At 39.4% G+C, this 16,528-nt stretch overlaps 1 protein-coding gene across 2 annotated transcripts; it reads left to right on the top strand.

Moving 5' to 3' along the window:
- Positions 1-421: 421 nt before the first annotated feature.
- LOC129104682 (uncharacterized) lies at positions 422-16,058 on the top strand. 2 transcript variants are annotated; one of them, XM_054615495.1, is made up of 6 exons: positions 422-492; positions 2,406-2,859; positions 7,261-7,336; positions 9,699-9,777; positions 12,931-13,039; positions 14,927-16,058. In XM_054615495.1, the coding sequence occupies exons 2-6, from the start codon at positions 2,446-2,448 to the stop codon at positions 15,272-15,274; spliced, it is 1,026 nt and encodes a 341-aa protein (XP_054471470.1). In that variant the 5' UTR covers positions 422-492; positions 2,406-2,445; the 3' UTR covers positions 15,275-16,058. The 2 variants fall into 2 exon arrangements, with proteins under 2 accessions (XP_054471470.1, XP_054471461.1); XM_054615486.1 differs by lacking the exon at positions 422-492 and adding an exon at positions 1,024-1,131.
- Positions 16,059-16,528: the final 470 nt, after the last annotated feature.

The raw sequence follows: 16,528 nt of genomic DNA, 5'->3' as shown, positions 1-16,528 counted from the left end.
TGTGTGTGTGTGAGAATATGTGTGTGTGTGTGTGTGTGTGTGTGTGTGAGTGTGTGTGTGTGTGTGTGTGTGTGTGTGTGAGAGAGTGTGTGTGTGTGTGTGTGAGAGAATGTGTGTGTGTGTGTGTGTGTGTGTGTGTGTGTGTGTGTGTGTGTGAGAGATGTGTGTGTGTGTGTGTGTGTGTGTGTGAGAATGTGTGTGTGTGTGTGTGTGTGTGTGTGTGTGTGTGTGTGTGTGTGTGTGTGTGTGTGTGTGTGTGTGTGTGTGTGTGTGTGTGTGTGTGAGGAGGGGGGGTGTGAGCCCCGCCTCTCTCGGACACGTTGCCCAGGGAGAGGCTGCACGCGTTTGGATGGGACTCCTGCCCTCCCTGCGTCTGTTTCACTTCATCATCATCTTCATCATCATCATCTTCATCATCTTCATCATCATCTTCATCATCAGCACCGCATGTCCTCGACGCACAGAGCCGGACGGGAAAACGCTTCACTTCTGGTAAGTGACTGTCTGCTGCTCACACACACACACACACACACACACACACACACACACACACACACACACACACACACACACACACACACACACACATGCACAGCTCACCTGGACCATCGGACAGGTCGTTGCGGGGAAGGAGGATCATTTAAAGCATCCAGGTCCTCTGATCTCAGCATTCTGTATTCATTAATTATTGATTATTAATTAATTATTAATTATTAATTAATAATTATTAATTATTGCATGTTTTATGAATGCAGTGCGGTGGAGGTGGAGGTGTGTTTTATGTCTAAGTTGCGTGGGTGACTGTGTGCATGTGAACTGACAGAGGAGGAGGGGTGTGTGTGTGTGTGTGTGTGTGTGTGTGTGTGTGTGTGTGTGTGTGTGTGTGTGTGTGTGTGTGTGTGTGTGTGTGTTACATAATGTTGGACGTCCTGCCCATGTGGAGGAGGAGGTTATTTAATCTCCAGTCATTCGGAGCTGCGCTGCTCTGTGACGCTTCCTGGAGCTGGAGCTGGATCAGCCCACATGGACTGGGTTTACTGGGTTTACTGGGTTTACTGGGATTTATCTATTTTACACCAGATGACACCAGAGCAGCAGCAGCACATCTACTTATTGTCAAGCCAACAAAAAGTTTGTAAAGTTTTCTTAATTGTATCGCATTTTATTTATTAAAAGGTCTGAATTGGAGCTAAAAAAAAAAGATTTTAATAACTGATTTATATGTTTTTTAAGCCAACAGTTGACTTTAATGTGAATATTTGCTGGTTTTCTATCACAGGAAATAGAATATTTGTGTTTTTGTTCTGTAGCTGTAAATACAAAACAGACTTTTTCAATATTTCCTGATATTTTATAACCCAAATGATTAATCAGGGAAACGAGATAAAGAGCAGAGTGAGATCATCGTCATCGGATTAATCGATAATTAAATTAATATTAACCTTTTGTAACTTTCTGCCTGGAGTTACATTCTGCTGGACAAACACTGATTTCATTAATTAGATTTATTTTTTGTAGGTCTGCATTGAGGTAGTTTATGTTGATTATTGTTCATTCTACAGAAGTATTCATTTTCACAGAGCTCAATGTGACGTCTTTAAACTAACCGTCTATATATTTAAAAAATATATAAATTTAAGACACTTGACAGGTTCAAACCGGTGGATTTATGTGTTTTTTGCTTGATAAATGACAAAACTGATTTATGATTTGTTTTGTCTCCAACTGTTTTGATTAATGTTTCAGCCTAATGTGTAGCAGTCCCATTTAAAGATCTAGAATCAGACTGAAGACAGATTAGATATGATTATTGTGTAAACTCCTCCTCCGGATAGTACAACACCAGAAACAGAACAGAGGACATGACGGATCCTGTCTAACGCTACATGGATGTTTAACTTTTGAAGTAAAGAGGTTTTTTTTACTACCAACTTCCACATCTGATGACTGAAATCCAATAAAATGTAGACCGATGTGTCTAACTGGTCTTAATATGGCCATTAAACTCTTAAACATCATGTTTTCTCCTTTTTATTCCCCCTCAGCTAGCTTTAATGTTGTTAAAATAACCTTATTTCAACTCTGCCCGACTGTATGATTTATATTCTAATCATCTTGTCTCAGATCTTTATTGAAGCAATCTGAGAGAAACATTCAAGCAGGACTCCGTGTTCTTAAAGCTGCACAAACGCACCAAATGAGAATATTCTAGACGTCTCGTGCATCATTTTACACACATTTCTCCAAATATCGGCTCATATTTGTTGTCTTTGTAACGTTTGGGATCTACGGTGGAGTTCTGTCGGCTTCACTCGGGTTAAAAGGTTGAAATATTTATCCAAAAATGTCACAGAGATCCATCTTTTGAACATGCTGTTCCTAACGAGCTGGTGTTTGTCCGTCAGGTCCGTGATGCTCTCTGCCGGCTGAGAGTTTAGCTCCAACATGTCGACCTCAGACTCCGATTACTCCATCGACTGGCTCGCCAGCGATGAAGACGACGACTACGACGAGAGCAGCCCGAAGAGATTAAGTCCTCGGAGCGCGGAGGAGTCGCCTCTAACGCCTCCATCATCACCACCATCATCTTCATCTCCATCCTTAAGGGAATCTCCTACAAGCTGCTTCCACTCCCAGAGGAGGAAGAGGAGGAGGAGCTGCTGCGACTCTAAAGATGGAGGCCTCCGTCGGGTCGATGCCGACTCTCCCGCCGACCCGCAGGCCTCGGCGGTCGTTCCGGTTCAGGGATTTACTTCCGTCAGCGAGCAGCTCTCTGAGGAGTCAAAGCATCATTCAGACAGGAAGAGACTCTGTGGAAAGACTCCTCCAGACACTGAACATGAACTATTCTCACAGAAGGTGAGAGGCTTTTTCTTGCAAAGTTTTTCTGGATATTGTTTTAATGTTTTTCTCACACACTTTAAATCTCTTAACATAATGTTTTGGTGTCGTACCGTGTGTTTGTCTGTCTGTTCCTTGAGATAACTGTCTAAAATCAGAGTTCAGATTCAGGGTCACATGACTTGTCTCGCAAATTTGATGACTTTAGACTCGACAAAATCAAAAAGACAACCTGCTAATTGACCTAAACCTCTAATGCCAAAGACTCTTGACCTTGAAATAAATTTGCCACATATCAGTTAATTTCCTGAATCAACTTTATTCCCAACAAGTCGACGCTTAATTCTTCAGATCCACTTAGTTTGAACCAATCAGACAAGCATCCAATCAGGTTGCAGGAATAGAAACATGAAGAACCAACGCTACGTTAATGAGCGGCAGATAATTTCGTTCTATGGGATTGTCAACAAAAAACATAATGAAACCCAAACAAATGTCGTATACAGGCGGTGTTCTCTCTAAATTCAGATTAGTTTACCGGAATGAAGACGAAGGTAACATCATACGTATAAAACTGTATTTTAGAGAAGATTTGAAAATATGGAGATGTACATCCTTTTTTGCGGTAAAACCCAAAAATATTGAGATATCATTTATAAGACAGAATCTCGCAGTCTTATCGGTCATGAAGTTCAAGCCGGTTGAAGTGTAAGAAAATGTTTCAGTGTCACTGACACGGCCAAAAGTATGTGGACAGTTAACCTGCTAACAGTCTCCTTCAGATTCTAGACCCTTGATACAAGGAGGGAAAAAAGGTACTCAGATAATTTACTTAAAAGTGAAATAATAATAATAATAATAACACATTGTTTCTGAATTATTGAGCAATAAAACGCATATTTGCTCAACTTGATCCACTCAGGTTGGTTTCTTCATAACTTTCATTCAGGTAGTTTGCTGAATTTAAAACTGAAATTATGCTGCAGTTCCACTTTGTTTTTAGCATATGTACTATTGTTACTTATGGCAGATGTTCAGTAAAGGTTTCATAATCTGTCTTAAAGTACATAAAAGTGAAAAAACACAATAATAAAAAAAATCCATTACATGTAAAAGTTCAGCAATCAAAAGTTTATTTATAAAAACAGAAGCATGAGCAGCAAAATATGGTTAAAATAAAAATGAAAGTACACAGAACTCCGTCCTTCAGAGGTTATTTATTTTATATTATTAGAATTATTGAAATTCCCATTAACATTTCAAAGCTGGTTCAACTGTACGTATTTTAACAACCTCTCCATCTATAACCGTGCGTCATATTTTATGAGGTGATAAATGTTTTGAATGAGAATTTTTCATTACAGCGTAAAAATAACAACATTTGATCTGAAAAGTTGGACTAGAGTGTAATAAAAAGGAAACGACTAGTAGCTCAAAATGTAATTAAAGTTGACATTCAAATTCTAAATGATCATTTCAATAGGTTTTTTACTTGTCTATTCATTTTGTTTAAAGCTGGTGTTTCTGCACAGTTGCAGATGAAGATCAGGCTAAACTAATCAATGTTTCCTCTTTATTTATTATTATGAACACCTCTGCAAACATGTCTGTTGAAGTGAAGACATCGTTGTCGGTATCTGTTAAAAGCAGGCTCGTCGTAAGCAGTATCGTGCTATTTGTAGGATTAGATTACAGTTGTGTCTGCGTAGGATCGTCATTTCCAATAACTCCGGAGCGTTGTAATGTTCAAAAGTCAAAATGTATTGAAAAACGATAGATATCGTCATTTCCAAAATTCACAACGTGCTTGTATCTAACAAAGTATTCTGCTTCAATATATATTTGATGGCGTTTAGCCTTTCAAAAACAACATTTTCACTGCGGACAAAAAGGTTTGAGCGTCCACTTATTGTTTACATCACTGACGAGTTATATTCATAAAAAAAAAGTTGATTTAATAAAAAAGAAACAGGCTTAGTCCTTTTAAAAGGAGGATTTAGTTTGAAGATTTTTGTTTTAGGGTGAAGTCATAAAATATGACGCCAGATATTTGAAGTTTCACGTGAAAACATCAATAGAAGCTTTGAATGTAAAGAAACATCATACGACACAACAACCATAGTTACGAAAAAGAAGATATCACTGTCATCAGTTACACTTCAGCTGACAGGAGATGGGTCTTCCCCAAACCTTAAGACCACGAAAAAGAGCCACAGTGTCCACATACTTTTGGCCAAAAGGACTCATTTTCAAGGAACTGAAAGGGTTCCTTCAGTCCACGTTGTTTACATTTCCTATACCTCGAAAACACAGAAATAAATGAAACCTTGTTGGTGTCTCACTGACGACGGCGTAGTTTACTGGTGGACGCTGTGAAGACGTACGGAGGAGCAACACAAACCTTCAGAGCTTCTCAGCAGTGAATCATCTGTTGAGTGTTTGATGGTTCTCTGTTTGTGTTTTTGAGATGTAAGACGGATCTGAAAATAACTTTTTATCCTCTCGTTCAGATCGATGGCACTCTGTCTGTCTCCTCTGCGTCTCTTGTCTTTGTTAAAGTGAGTTGAGAGGCGACAGCAAAGCTTTACTTTACTTTAATGTTATTGAACAAAGACAAATACTCCCCTCGTCCTGAAATGATCCTACATCGATACTGGAGTACTTGTGTTTTTATGAATGAAGTGGTTAAAGGTGCAACGGATCATAAAACTCAATGTTCAGATTATATCACAGATGGGATCCGCTCAAAAGAATAAAGTAAATATAACTTTTAGAGATCCCTGATCAAAACATGTTTGGTGCCGATACTAATTACTGATCATTAATGATCCATATTGTCAGATCCAGATCCCTTTGTTGTTGATTATATCAGCTGGTCTACACGGATCAGACTAATCATTTTTTGACTACGTCCCAAAAATCATTTCAACACTCTGAAGTCAGTAAACCATCAAAACTTCAAAATGTTATGCTTTTACTTTGTTATTGTAATTTATCTTATTTTTTGGTTTCATTAAAAACACACAATTCAAATGATAAGGAAATAAAATATTATATTTTTATGGATTAAAACAGATCTAGTCATTATTAGTTTTAATGATGTATTATAATCTTAGAGCTAGTGTTAGGAAGTTAAACATCATAATTCATCTCTAATATCTATTTTATATTAATGTGAAAACATCTCCTTCAAACTACTGGATTTATTCTAGTTTATCACCAACACTAAATTTTACAGATTACATGTGAACACGTCATGATAACGATATAATTTGAACAGAGCCTGAACGCATCATAATCTGAACTGAACCTCCGTTGGTTATCCGTTAGCGGTGCTGCTAACGTTACTAGCTCTCCTCCTGTTATCCGTTAGCGGTGCTGCTAACGTTACTAGCTCTCCTGTTGGTTTAAACACAGGTTGGTTGTTTACAATGTAACATTATCAGAGATCAGAGACTAGAGAAGCATAAATTAAGTCCTGATCTCATGTTTTACTGATTATTGGAGGATAACGATCGTTAGTAAAACTTTATTCACACTGTGATGGTTAAACTTTGTAATTTATCCGTGGTTCAACAATGGTCCTTTACACCACTAGAACCGGTACACAAGTGTTTCATCCCTGAAAACCACAATCTGAGAGTTCCTGTACTTTCAGAAGGTTTTTTTTGTGTAAAATGTCCCCATAAATGAATATAGACCCTGGGCCCTGCAGTCGAAACGCAGCGAATTCCTCAAAAGGTTCCTATTCCCCTGAGAACGTTCCTGATTTCACAGGAAGCAGTTTTCACAGAAGATGACAGTGCAGCTAAAAGATGCTTCACACTTCATCTTCTTTCCCTCTTCACCTCCGTCACACCGCCGGAGGCCACAAGCTGCTGCATGTCTCGCAGTTTGTCACCAATGTATCTTTGGAAATCAATAAATGTAAGAAGCACAAAGAAGCGAGTGAGGACGCTACAGAGCAGGGAGGCATCAAACACTCGGCCTGCTGATATCAAACGGTGTGAGAGGATCCGACGGTGCCGGTTTCCAGGGCGTTTCACGTGTCCGTCTTTGAGTCGAGCGTCGATTGCGATCAGTTTCTCCATTATCTCCCGTCAGCTGTCGATTCAAAGCGCCTGTGGGTGTTTTAGCTTCAGTGTTAACACCGACTAATCATCCAACCGGCTTATCAGTCACTTAGCCGTAAATCAATGAGCCGTTGACAAAATGAGAAATTAAAGTAATTCAGATAAGCTGTAAATCAAGCAACCCAAACACACAAACACACAAACACTGCTCATGAAATGAACGGAGGTCGTGGTGATTATGTAATAAGCAGCGCTCTCTGCTGGGGGGTTTAAGTAGCGGTTAGAGGCCTTTGAGTGGAGCGGCGCTGATGGCGGGAATGCTAACCCACTTATCTGTCCCACACAGTGCGGCGAGCTGCAGCGCTACATCCCGCCGCTGTCGTCCATCCTGCGGGGCCTGAGATCAGGCAGGTACTCTGAACGTAAGTGTCTAATCCCAAAAAAGTGTGGCTGATTATCAGTGTTTCACTGGATGTTCTGTTGAATTGGAGAATATTTAGACTTTTTAAACTATTCTATGATTACCAGGAAATTTGCATGAATCCTAATGACCCCACATTTCCACAATGTCTTTCTATCCTGGCATGATGCCTCTTAAACTGATGATCAACAGAAGTCTCTGCTTTACTTTGAGATTATTGTCAAATGAGCAACATTCAGAGCATTAATATAGCAGCAATTAACTATTATCTATATAAGATATAGTGGAGTGATGTCTGCTTGAACAGACAATCATTGGTTTGTGGACTGATGTTTTGAAGCCTTGAGTTTGCCGATTTTGGCGTCTCCATCTTGGATTACGGCGGTCGCCATGTTGGTTTTTGTGGAACCAGTGAGCAGGAAGTGACCATATATGGACTGAGGAGGAGTGACGTAGAGACGGCGTATACGTCTCTGGTGTCGACCTGTCAATCAGTGTGTAGCCCCGCCCTAAAGCATCCCCTGCTTTATGGTCTGTTTGACTCTAAATGGAGCATCATTTACTAAATGAACATCATGCTGTATTGAAGAAGACTTGAAACTAGAGATTGAGACCATAAACTCATGTTTACAATGTTTACTGAGGGAATAAATCAAGAGAGAAGTAGAGTCATTTTCTCATAGACTTCTATACAACCAGAGGAGTCGCCCCCTGGTGGACAGGAGAGAGAATGCAGGGATTTTCTTTTTTTTTCTGAATAGAGCTTGAACTTGATTCACTGCAACCGCTGCTAACTTTAAGTGTTATCTCTCCGTTATTTAGCCGAGCAGGACTGGCTGCTAACAGCTAACGGCTAACGTTAACTAGCTCTCCCACGGCTGATTTCACAACGGATTTGTTGTTCACAATGTGGCATCATCAGGGTAGAAACAGGACGTGTCCCCTCAGGGTGATTGGCGCCTTCCTTTCTCTTTCTCGCCCCAAACAGAAACATAGCTGATGGCTTTGCATACGCCGCCACGTTATCGTGCAGCATCAGTCAGATTTCACTCATTCTTTCGTTGTTCCCCGTGGAGTCTGCACATGTTTGAGTTTACCAAAGATGCTTAATAAATGTCATAATTAGATACAGAATTCATTAGAATTAATGAGTCATGAAAAGCTTCTGATGCTGAATTAAATTATTATATTCCTTTGATTCAATAAGTGATTCAAAAAATATTATTCTCTCAATGAATGCGTGTTCATTTATAAAGAATTAAAACAGAACGTCCAAATGAAAGACTCATGGAGGCAGACGACTGTTACAGCTGCAGATAAAAACAAATGACAGAAGGATCAAAGGAATCACGAGTCATTTAACATCCTTTTAAAGTGAAACTGCTTCAGAGATTAAAGACGGGATCAAATACGCTCTGTTGTGCTCAAGGTTCAGGTGAGAGATGAGCTTCCGAACAGCTCTTTCTGCACGCTGTGCCAAATATGAGTTATTATATATATATATATGATATATATATATATATATATACGATATGATATAATAAAAAAGTCATAGTATAGTATGTCATGAAAAGTGTTATAAAAAGTCACAGTATTGTATGTCATGAACAGTGATGTCATAAAAAGTATAGTAGTAGTCAAAAAAGTGAAAAAGTCATAATAAAAAGTCGTAGTATAGTATGTCATGAAAAGTGATAAAAAAACTTCGTAGTATAGTATGTCATAAAAATTATATTAAAAAAGTCATATTATAGTATGTCATAAAAAATGATTAAAAAACTCATAGTATATAGTAAGTAATAAAAACTAATAAAAAGTCATAGTATAGTATGTCATAAGAAATGATAAACAAAAGTAATAGTATAGTAAGTAATTCAAAATGTAATAAAAAGGCACAGTTTAGTCTGGGATAAAAACTGTTTAATCAAACATAATGTAGTTTGTCGTAAAAAGTAATTTAAAGTGACAATATAGTGTCATTAAAAACATCATCAAGGACTTTAAACTTTATTTCAATCTCCATATACGTTGTACATACATGATGTTTCATCTCTACATGTGAGAGACTCTGGGTTCAGTCTCTAGTCCAGTCTTATAAAACCAAGCCTCTTTCTTTCTTATAAAACACTTGCAGTAAAGTTGTCACAGTCCATGAAGGACATCCTCTCATGTTCTATAGTGCTGGTGTTTTGTGGACGAGCTTGTTCATTTATTTGACGTCGTACATAGTTTGTGTACCTGCAATAGTCTTTAGAGAACAATAAAGAGAGTAAAAAAGGAGGGATGTGTTTTTATATTCAGAGCAAAGGACCTCCTCTCCTCAACATGCCCCGCTGACAGATTTCTCTCTTTTCCGACTGCAGGTCTCAGCAGTTTCCAGGAGAGCGTTGCGATGGACCGGATCCAGAGAATAATGGGGGTCCTTCAGAATCCAAACATGGGGTAAATACCTTTTAGAAATACCTCTGCTGCTGGAACGACGGCATGCTAGAAAAAGATCAGATAAGGAAATAGTATCCACATGTCTGATAACAACAGTTAACGCATAAGAGGGCTGATTGACTACAGTAGATAAAAAGACACGTTTCATAATTTGTTCTTTCCTGCGTCATGTCTCGTCTGGACTTCAGACGGCCTCCCGTTACGTCACAGACTTGAAGTATTACTACTTCAAAGACGCTAAATACACAAATGTTACTTGTTTCCAGCTGGCGTGCTTTGACCGTTTTAAGTTCTTGTTTCAGTCTTTGATCTCAGGAACATGTGAAAGTCAATTAATACACTTTTCTGTGATTTACAGCTAAAATAATTGCAGGGAGAATTATTTAGCAGTGAATTTAAGTTTGTTTTTTTGCAGTTTGAAATATGTATTTGCAAAATATTTGCAACATCAAACATTGGCAGTAACAGAAATAAATATTAAAAGTGTTTGAGGAAATAGTCACATTTTTCCACCATTCATACTTACTATTGATGGATTTGTTTGCAGCTGCGTTTCTTTGTTTCCGTTTTCAGTCGCGTATAAAGTCAAGTTTTCCTCCAAGAAGAAAGAAAAAATAGAAAAGTCATTGTAAAGTATGTCATAAAAGTTTACTATATATTAAAAATGTCATAAAAAGTCATAGTATAGTACGTCATAAAAATACATAAAAAGTATGATACTATATTATGTTCTGAAAATATCTTTAAAAGTCATAGTATGTCTTAAAAATTGCGTGAAAAAGACATTCTACAGTCTAGTGTATCATAAAAATGTTAGAAAAAAGTAATTGTAAAAATAAATATTTTAAATAAACTCACTCTTGAGATACTTTTTTTATTTTGTTCGTAATGTTCTACAAAAAACATTTTTGAAATTTTCTCTGCATCAAAAGAAAAATCTTGTATCCGTGGATGATGCAGGACGGTAATAAGACTGTACAATGATTTAATTGGTCCTGAATGTAATTATTGGACCGACACCAACAGCAGCCATGTTGGTTGTTTCCGTTCATTATGTGTCTTTGGAGACTTTTCGCTATAATTTAGTTGATTGATTCTCCTTTAATTAGAACAGAGTTGGCAACCCTGGTCTGGTTTTCTCTTGTCTGTTTCTGAAGGTGACCAACAGTAGCTTTAAGAGATTAATAAAGAAAATAATACGGAGCCAGATTTAATAATCAATAATTTTATAATTAGTAGTTGCAACCTCGGTTAAAGTTTCATGAAGCTTTTTTGAGATTTTTATTGAGGCCTTTAGTTTCACTGTACTGTGTGTGTGTGTGTGTGTGTGTGTGTGTGTGTGTGTGTGTGTGCTGGCTGTGGGCGGGGCTCGGTGGGCCGCCTCGGGGCTTACTGCTCTATTTATAGCCTCTGAATGGAACGAGGTCCTTCTACTGCTGCCACGTGTGGGCCGCAGCCCTGAGAGAGAGAGAGTGTGTGTGTGTGTGTGTGTGTGTGTGTGTGTGTGTGTGTGTGTGTGTGTGTGTGTCTCTGTGTGTGTGTGTGTGTGTGTGTGTGTGTGTCTGTGTGTGTGTGTGTGTGTGTCTGTGTGTGTGTGTGTGTGAGTGTGTGTGTGTCTGTGTGTGTGTGTGTCTGTGTGTGTGTGTGTGTGTGTCTGTGTGTGTGTGTGTGTGTGTGTGTGTGTCTGTGTGTGTGTGTGTGTGTGTGTCTGTGTGTGTGTGTGTCTGTCTCTGTGTGTGTGTGTGTGTGTGTGTGTGTGTCTGTGTGTGTCTGTGTGTGTGTGTCTGTGTGTGTGTGTGTCTGTCTCTGTCTGTCTCTGTGTGTGTGTGTGTGTGTGTGTGTGTGTGTGTGTGCGTGGTCACATGTGGACCTGAACATGCTCTACATGTCTCCTCCTCCACACACGTCATGTGACGCTCGTGTGTGTCCGTCAGATGGCATCACACACACGGAGAGGAATGTCGATGAACTCAGATTAGTCCCCCCCCCCCCCCCCCGCAGGTTTTTTATTTATTCAGTCTTTGTGCCTTTCGTCTCGTCGACCAATCAGACGAGGCCTCACAGCTTTGTGGGTCTTATGTAACGTCCGTTGGCGAGACGTCCGTAAGCTGCAGGGCTCTGACTGTAATCTGCAGCTGGAGGCTCCTCCCACGTCACATCCATCACCTGACGGCAGACAGGAGAGTTCATCCACGCAGAGTCCTTTCACTTCACCAGCAGCGTCTCAGAGTCAGACGGGATGGAAAAGCATGTTTTCTTTAAATAACATTGCTAAAATGACAGGAAGCTGTAAAAAAACATCATCTCCTCTTTCCGACGGTCCTTGAACTGACACATTAAGATGTATAATTATAGGTTAGCAGTTTATAACGTCTAATACAGTTTTTTAAAGCAAACCATTTATTCTTAAATGTATTATTCTTCTTAATGAGGGCCTGAACGTTTTAGTTTAAGAGAAAGATCAGAAGTTCTTTCAGAAATATATACTGAACAATAAATGTTTGTTTCTATATCCGTCACTCTCTCTGCGTCGCCTTCAACTCTGAAAGGAAACTTTGTTTTTCTCTCCTCAAAACACGGAGAAAAGTCTGGATGGATTAAAGTAAAGCAGGACGCGTTCAATGACTTTAATTCATCCAGACTTTTCTCAAGTTTTCTTCAATTAATGATAAAGAAATGGTCATATTGCGGGTGAAGTCTTGCTTTAACAAATCGTTTTGATTTCAGGACTTTCACTTGTTTTTCTTTTACTTCCTGTGGCGTTTCCTCGTCATCAAACGTTTTCAAAAAGTCTCATTGACTTCAGCGTTACGCACAAAGCTCATGTGCTCTTCAGTGGAATGATCTGAAACCATCGGCCCGCTTTCACTGCATCCAGTGTGACCAATCACTGCAGAGTAAACACAGGTGTAATTCATAGCATTACTAATTAGGGCCCTGTTCCATTTAGTTTGGCCGGGGCTCTGCTGCTGTGCCTGGTGACTCACTAAATGGAACGGAACCACGATCAATTCTTTGTGTTCGCCCTGCTGTGAGGTGTCGACATGGCTGCTGTGAAAAGGGATCTATCAGCAGAAATGAGTCCTTGAGTCCTTGAGTCCTTGAGTCCTTGAGTCCTTTCCTAAACCTGTGTTTCCTCTCTCTCTCCTCCAGCGGACGCTTCCTCAGCATTTTACTGAAAATAGAAGGAATGCTTCAGAGTTGGTTTCCTCACATCAGACCAGACCCGACGGAGGACGGCTCTCCGGCTAAACCGCAAAAGGTAAAGATGTTCAGAACAATAATCCCCTGCTTTATGGTCTGTTTGACTCTAAATGGAGCATCATTTACTAAATGAACATCATGCTGTATTGAAGAAGACTTGAAACTAGAGATTGAGACCATAAACTCATGTTTACAATGTTTACTGAGGGAATAAATCAAGAGAGAAGTAGAGTCATTTTCTCATAGACTTCTATACAACCAGAGGAGTCGCCCCCTGGTGGACAGGAGAGAGAATGCAGCTTTAAGACTCTTCTAGTTGAGCATCATTTAAAGCAAAAACAATCACAGCTTCTTAAATGTGAAAATGTTCTTCTATGACAGTAAAAATAATCAGATTTGAACTGTTAAATGTCACTATGAGCTCTGAGAACATTTCATAAGGGATTCATTAAAAAATAAAATAAGAATCTCTCCGGTTATCTTTGGAAGGTAAAGATCCTTCACACTGAAGTGAACCTTCTGTTTGTGGTCGGGGGGGTGAGTCTCTGAGGAGGAGAAGCAGGTTACGTAACAGAATCCTGGAAGAGGACGGGCGAATAACCTCGGTGTATTTTTACTGGCGATGAGTTCATAGTTTCATAAGAAGAGCAGAAGTCACAGGATGAGGGGAAAACCAGAGCGGCTGCTCTCCAACAACAACGTGTCGAATAAATCACATTTGGAAACCATCAAAACAAACCTAACCGAGGATGTCGGAGGATTCAGTCACTTTCTGCTGCTGTCAGTTTCACTTTCTGCTTAAAATGTTCTCAGATCATCACCAGAAATGAATTCATTGTTTTTTTAGACGTTTATTTTAAATATAGGTCAACAAAAGTTTAAGCTGACCTCATTTAAACATTCAAACCTTCATTGCTTTGACTTTCTTTTTTTCCAAATTGATCGTCATGTTTTCTTTTTTTATTGAAGATTAAAGAAACGACATCGATCGGGTTCGTCAATCTTTGATCGCTTGTGCAGTACTCAGTAAATTATAGAAAAACAAACTGTATATGTAATATGTAAATCTAGTCCATCAGTGATGTCATTCTGCTGTTGATACTGTGTTGTTTTATGAAATACTGTAACGCTCTCTTGGAAAACAGATTTTGTAATGTGACCTACCTGGTTAAATAAAGTTTTAATAATAAACATAATAATAAAAATAGGGATTTCAAAAAAGTTCCCCTCCAATATTCAGTAACATATGAGATCAGGACATCATTTATGCTTTCCTAGGTTCTGCAAAGGTTACAATATGTAGGTAAGGTTACTAATGACAAGATTTAATCCATAAAAATACAATATTTTATTTCCTTATCATTTGAATGGTGTGTTTTTATGAATGAAAAACATTATAAATGAACTAAAACAAAGTAAAAGGATGACATTTTGAATTTCTGATGGTTGACTGACTTTAGAGCCGTTGAAATGATTTTTGGGACGTTTGCAAAACATAAATAGTCTGAAACCGAGTTTAACGATCCGTTGCATCACTTGTAGTTCTGAACATGATGTAGTTCATCGGTCCTCTGCGTGCCGGCCCTTTAACCTCGCTGTGGTTCTGGTCGCTGCCCATCTTTCGGCGCAGGCTGAAAACTCACCTCTTCATGAAGTACTACCCTGAGCCTTCCTCGTAGCACTTATTATTATTGTTATTAGTCTGTTGCACTTATTGTTTTCGTAGTAATTTGCCTCTGCACTATACTTTTGCTCTGGTTTATGCTCTTAGATGCTTGTTTAAGAAAGGAGATGCACTTATGACTTCTGGTGACTAGTAGTTCTCTTGAATACCTATGTTGAATACACTTCCTGTAAGTCGCTTTGGATAAAAGCGTCTGCTAAATGACTGTAATGTAATGTAATGTAATGTAATGTAATGTAATGTCCTTCTTCTCTCCTGCAGCATCATGGCGCCGCCTCCTCTCTTCCTCCATCCTCGGCGGCGTCTCTCTCCTCCTCCAGGCGTCTCCACCCGTCGCCCACCTGCTTCCCTAAGTCACCTGACCCAACACCTGGCCGGCCCACCGCCACCACCTCCACCTCCACCTCCCCTCCACCCGCACTCTGCAGCCAGGACGTGACCCAGGACAGCGCCGTCTCCTCCAGCACCGACTCACGCTCGGGGCCGCCCCCCCGCCGCCTCGGCCGGGCGCCATTTAAGATCCGCTCGCCGTGTCTGGAGAGACTCCTGCGGGCGAAGCAGAGCATCGTCTCTCCGAGGACGGCTGGAGACGGAGGCTGGTCGTCCTGAGCTGATCTGAGGTCAGATCTCATCGTGGCTTCCACAAAAACACTACAAGGCCTTAAAAAAAAGCATGTTTTCAAAGTCTTCTACATCTTTTTTTGTTGTTTTCTAAAAGTTCTCCAGCAGTAAAGAGTCCGAATGTGATGAAGAAATAACCACGGTTAGAACGGACGCTTTAGAAAAGACTTTGGACGTCTTCACTGATATTTGAGTTTGATGGATTTCTTCTTCTAACGAGTTCAAAAGGTTAAAACAATGTTTGCAGAAAATAACTGATTGATTTGAGGACTCTGAAATAAGAAAGGAAGGCTTCAACACTGACTGTTACCTTGTGAGATCTGCTTCTCTTTAGGTTGTTTTTTAAAGATTCCTCTACCTCATGCTGACAGTAACGACACGGTTTGACCCCGTCAGGACACCGTCACTGCCGGGTCAGAACAAACAACAACTCTGGTGTTTCTTTCTTTTCAATATTGAAAGATACCACGATGTTTCCAAAAGTCAGTTTTTTTATTTTAATAAGCTTGAAATCTACAGTTTTTCTTTCTGAGGGATTTTAAAAGAACGATTTGATCCCTAAACTGATCGCTTTGGAGCTCTTTTGTTTTTCATTAATGGATCAGTTCCTCTTCTTTCTCACCTCACATGAGTTTCAGGCTGCTGAACAGAAACAGTTAAATATATTTTGGAGACAGAACCCAAACGATCACACAGACAGACAGAGGAAAAACACAAACATCTCCTGCCACGATTTAAAAGATGGGTTTGGATTTTTTTTTCCAAAGGTAATTTTAATACAATACCAGACACAATTCACTACAAGGTATTGTGAATATTTTACGTCTAGGGCTTTTATTTTGACGGGTAGGAACAGAGTGTTATTTTATAAATATAAACTCAATTCAACGTGATTGATTCTTTTATCCGAGGTGCAAAAGCTCATTCGACATGTTCTGGCAAAAACATGTGGCTTCTTTGCTGCGGAATAATCCGTGGAAAAGTACCAATAACAAAAACATCAGTTAGAAGATAAATAGATATTAAAGTGTGAATTAATTGCACGGAAAAAAGCCCTTAACAGCGTTTTGAGATTAAGATCCAAACCTTTCCTTTAACCGACACCATCAGATGGTTGAACACTAAACCTAGACGAGTAGAAGTTTTCCTTTATGTACATAGTTTTTCACGTTTTAGTTACTCATTGAAGATGGCCTTTTGTGATATTTTGTACTTCTGAAATAAATAAATGTGACGTCTGCT

This window comes from Anoplopoma fimbria, chromosome 2 (assembly GCF_027596085.1).
Source record: "Anoplopoma fimbria isolate UVic2021 breed Golden Eagle Sablefish chromosome 2, Afim_UVic_2022, whole genome shotgun sequence".
NCBI classification, from domain to species: domain Eukaryota; kingdom Metazoa; phylum Chordata; class Actinopteri; order Perciformes; family Anoplopomatidae; genus Anoplopoma; species Anoplopoma fimbria.
The sequence above is the reverse complement of the archived record's forward strand: the minus strand, read 5'-3'. Positions and strand labels throughout refer to the sequence as shown.